Below are 2,455 nucleotides of genomic sequence, written 5' to 3' on the forward strand. Positions count from 1 at the left end.
AGCACAAGCGTAAGAGCGCTTATTTCACCGTGAAAACGGGGTTTATGTATGCATAAGCACAAGCACAAGCACAAGGGTCAACATTTTTCCTTTTCCTTGTGCTTGCGTTTATGCTGGAGTTTGCTTGCGTCGTGTGAAAACGAAGCGCAGCATAAGCACAAGGAAATTTGTTGCGTCCGCGGGCCAATTAAAGCACTCGTTCCAGATTCTCTGCGTCTGAGCATTTGAACAAAATGGCGGATGCCGTGGTTGATTTTGATGCTTATGTTGACGTTCGTTTTCACCTTATTCCAAAATGGCCGCCATTTAAATATTCTTTTGTTTTTATTCAAATAAGCCCTTGATGCCTCGTTGTTAAGCTTAAAATTCAAAAGAATATTTTATCTTGAACGAGTCAACAAGGGCCAATTTGTATCCGCATAAATCAGCGGCCATTTTGGAATAAGGTGTATAAGGTACTTATGCTTGTGCTTGTGCCTGCGTCCAGGCTTTACGACCACTCGCACAAGTTGAAATTTTAGCCTGCAGACCGTCCGATTTCCTATGCTAATTATAAATGGATGTTTTTTACTGTTATTAGGTACAATGCCACATGGAACACGAATGGATTTTTGAAAAGGATGTAGTGTTCAAGTGCTCTTAGATTGAATCGGTGTATCGGTGGTATGCTACGTACTTACGTAAAAATTTCTTTCCTTTTTTTTTTAAATTCATTGGTATTTTATTTTCTGCATTGCCTTAATCATCGTTAACACGATCCAGTGCCTCATTAATGGCACATAATCAAGTTTAAAGGGGCTATGTCACGTTATTTTAAGGTGTTTAGGGGAAATCTTAAGTTAGTCACGAGTTTAAAACTCGAAAATGGTAATTTGAAATTCCTTTACCGATAAAATTATCGTCACATCACAAACAAGGTGATTCTGAGCGAAAAGACCTTCATCCAGGCGATTTGTCATAAACTGAAAAAAACGTTAGGCCGACTATTTTCAAGATTAATCAAATGCAATCCGTTTCAATCTTGTTCATTTGTGTCCATCCATGCTTCTTTTTCCTTCTGTTGTAATCGTTTATGATGTTCAACAATCTTAAGTGGTTAAGTGGTTTCATTCTACTTTTTGGGCATTTTGGGTGTCATGAAATCATTTTGCGTGACATAGCCCCTTTAAGTTTAAGAATACTTTGTCGTGCAATTACAGGATTAAAGGATCACAGGGGAATAATTGGGGGGAACCAAGTTCCCCTACAAAGATTACTCTCCAATGTCAAACACACTAAAAAATAAGCATTAAGATTAAGAGACAAAGAGTATTGGGCAGCTTTTCTTTTACACTTCCGCGAACTGCGTTGTTGCCGCCATTTTGAAATTTGCCCCCAATAGTGACTAGCCTGATACCCCAGCCGCGCTTTCTCGGACATTCCAGGTCGAACTATATAAGACACACAGATAAATCGTCTCGTAGTTTGTTCCTTATTTATACTGGACAGATGATTAGTCTTGGCGGATGATCCGTCTGTAGTATAAATTGAACCAATATTACGAATACATAAGTGGTTTTGAGTGCAAAAAGAGGTTCTAGAGTGTAATACGTAAGCAGGAGCCCATCTGGAGCGTGCAACTTTCATGCAGCGTCTGTGAAACGGCGTTTTCACAAGTAGTTTTACTTTAAGACTAGCCCTTTTCGCGAATTAGGTGAAAAAACAAAGGCAGTTCCGGTTCGGTGACCCTATGACGTCAGCTTAATTTCTTGTAATTGGTCATCGGGCTCCTGTGGGAGTCTCATTCGCGGAAAATTCAATCTAAAAATAAATCGGTCTGTGAAAACGCCGTTACACGAGCACAGTAGAGCTGTAGGCTCCGGGTCATGGGTTCCTGACGTAAGTTTCTATGGAAACAAAGCGATGGAGTTATTTTGTTGAGTATTCAATATATAAAAACTGAAATGCTAAAAATAATTGGGTAAATGAATGGGTAAAACACTTAGTCCTCTTAGACCTCTTATAGTGCATTTTGCTTAAAAAGTATTCGCATTCATCGAATAAAGTTTTAGTCTAATTTCAGCGCTGTTCAAATTCGTTTTATTTTCGGTTAGAGTGTGACATTTACTTGCGCAAAAGCTGCCCTGATAGAGAAAATGACACCAACTGCATAGCACAATACGGGGATCCTTTTTGGTTACGACTGGAACTTGGGGCCACTGAAGACGAGTCCTTCTGCTATTACACCGTAATTTGAATGCGATTGTTGTGACTGAAATTGTTCCGCCACGGTCAGTGGGACACTTTATGAGAAATACATAACAAAGCAACTGAAAGGCCAAACCTGTTGTTTCTTACGGAGTAAGTATAGGGACTTTTATATAATTAAGATCTGCCACGGCGGCGACGGTCGACAAAAATGTCACCTTAAAAAAAACCTTACCTCTATCATAATTATGTCTTTCGCGATTATTCA

At 39.4% G+C, this 2,455-nt stretch overlaps 1 protein-coding gene across 3 annotated transcripts in view; it reads left to right on the forward strand.

Annotated features, from left to right (window-relative positions):
- The window catches only part of LOC137984729 (rhamnosyl O-methyltransferase-like), an 11,580-nt gene extending 9,519 nt beyond the window's left edge, over positions 1 to 2,061 (forward strand). For all 3 annotated transcript variants that reach the window (XM_068831989.1, XM_068831990.1, XM_068831992.1), the window contains exon 5: positions 581 to 2,061. In XM_068831989.1, coding sequence (XP_068688090.1) covers positions 581 to 626 — 46 coding nt within the window. In that variant the 3' untranslated portion in view covers positions 627 to 2,061. The remainder of the gene's footprint in view (positions 1 to 580) is intronic.
- The last annotated feature ends 394 nt before the right edge of the window (positions 2,062 to 2,455 follow it).

This window comes from Montipora foliosa, chromosome 14 (genome assembly GCF_036669935.1).
Source record: "Montipora foliosa isolate CH-2021 chromosome 14, ASM3666993v2, whole genome shotgun sequence".
In the NCBI taxonomy this organism is placed as follows: Eukaryota; Metazoa; Cnidaria; class Anthozoa; order Scleractinia; family Acroporidae; genus Montipora; species Montipora foliosa.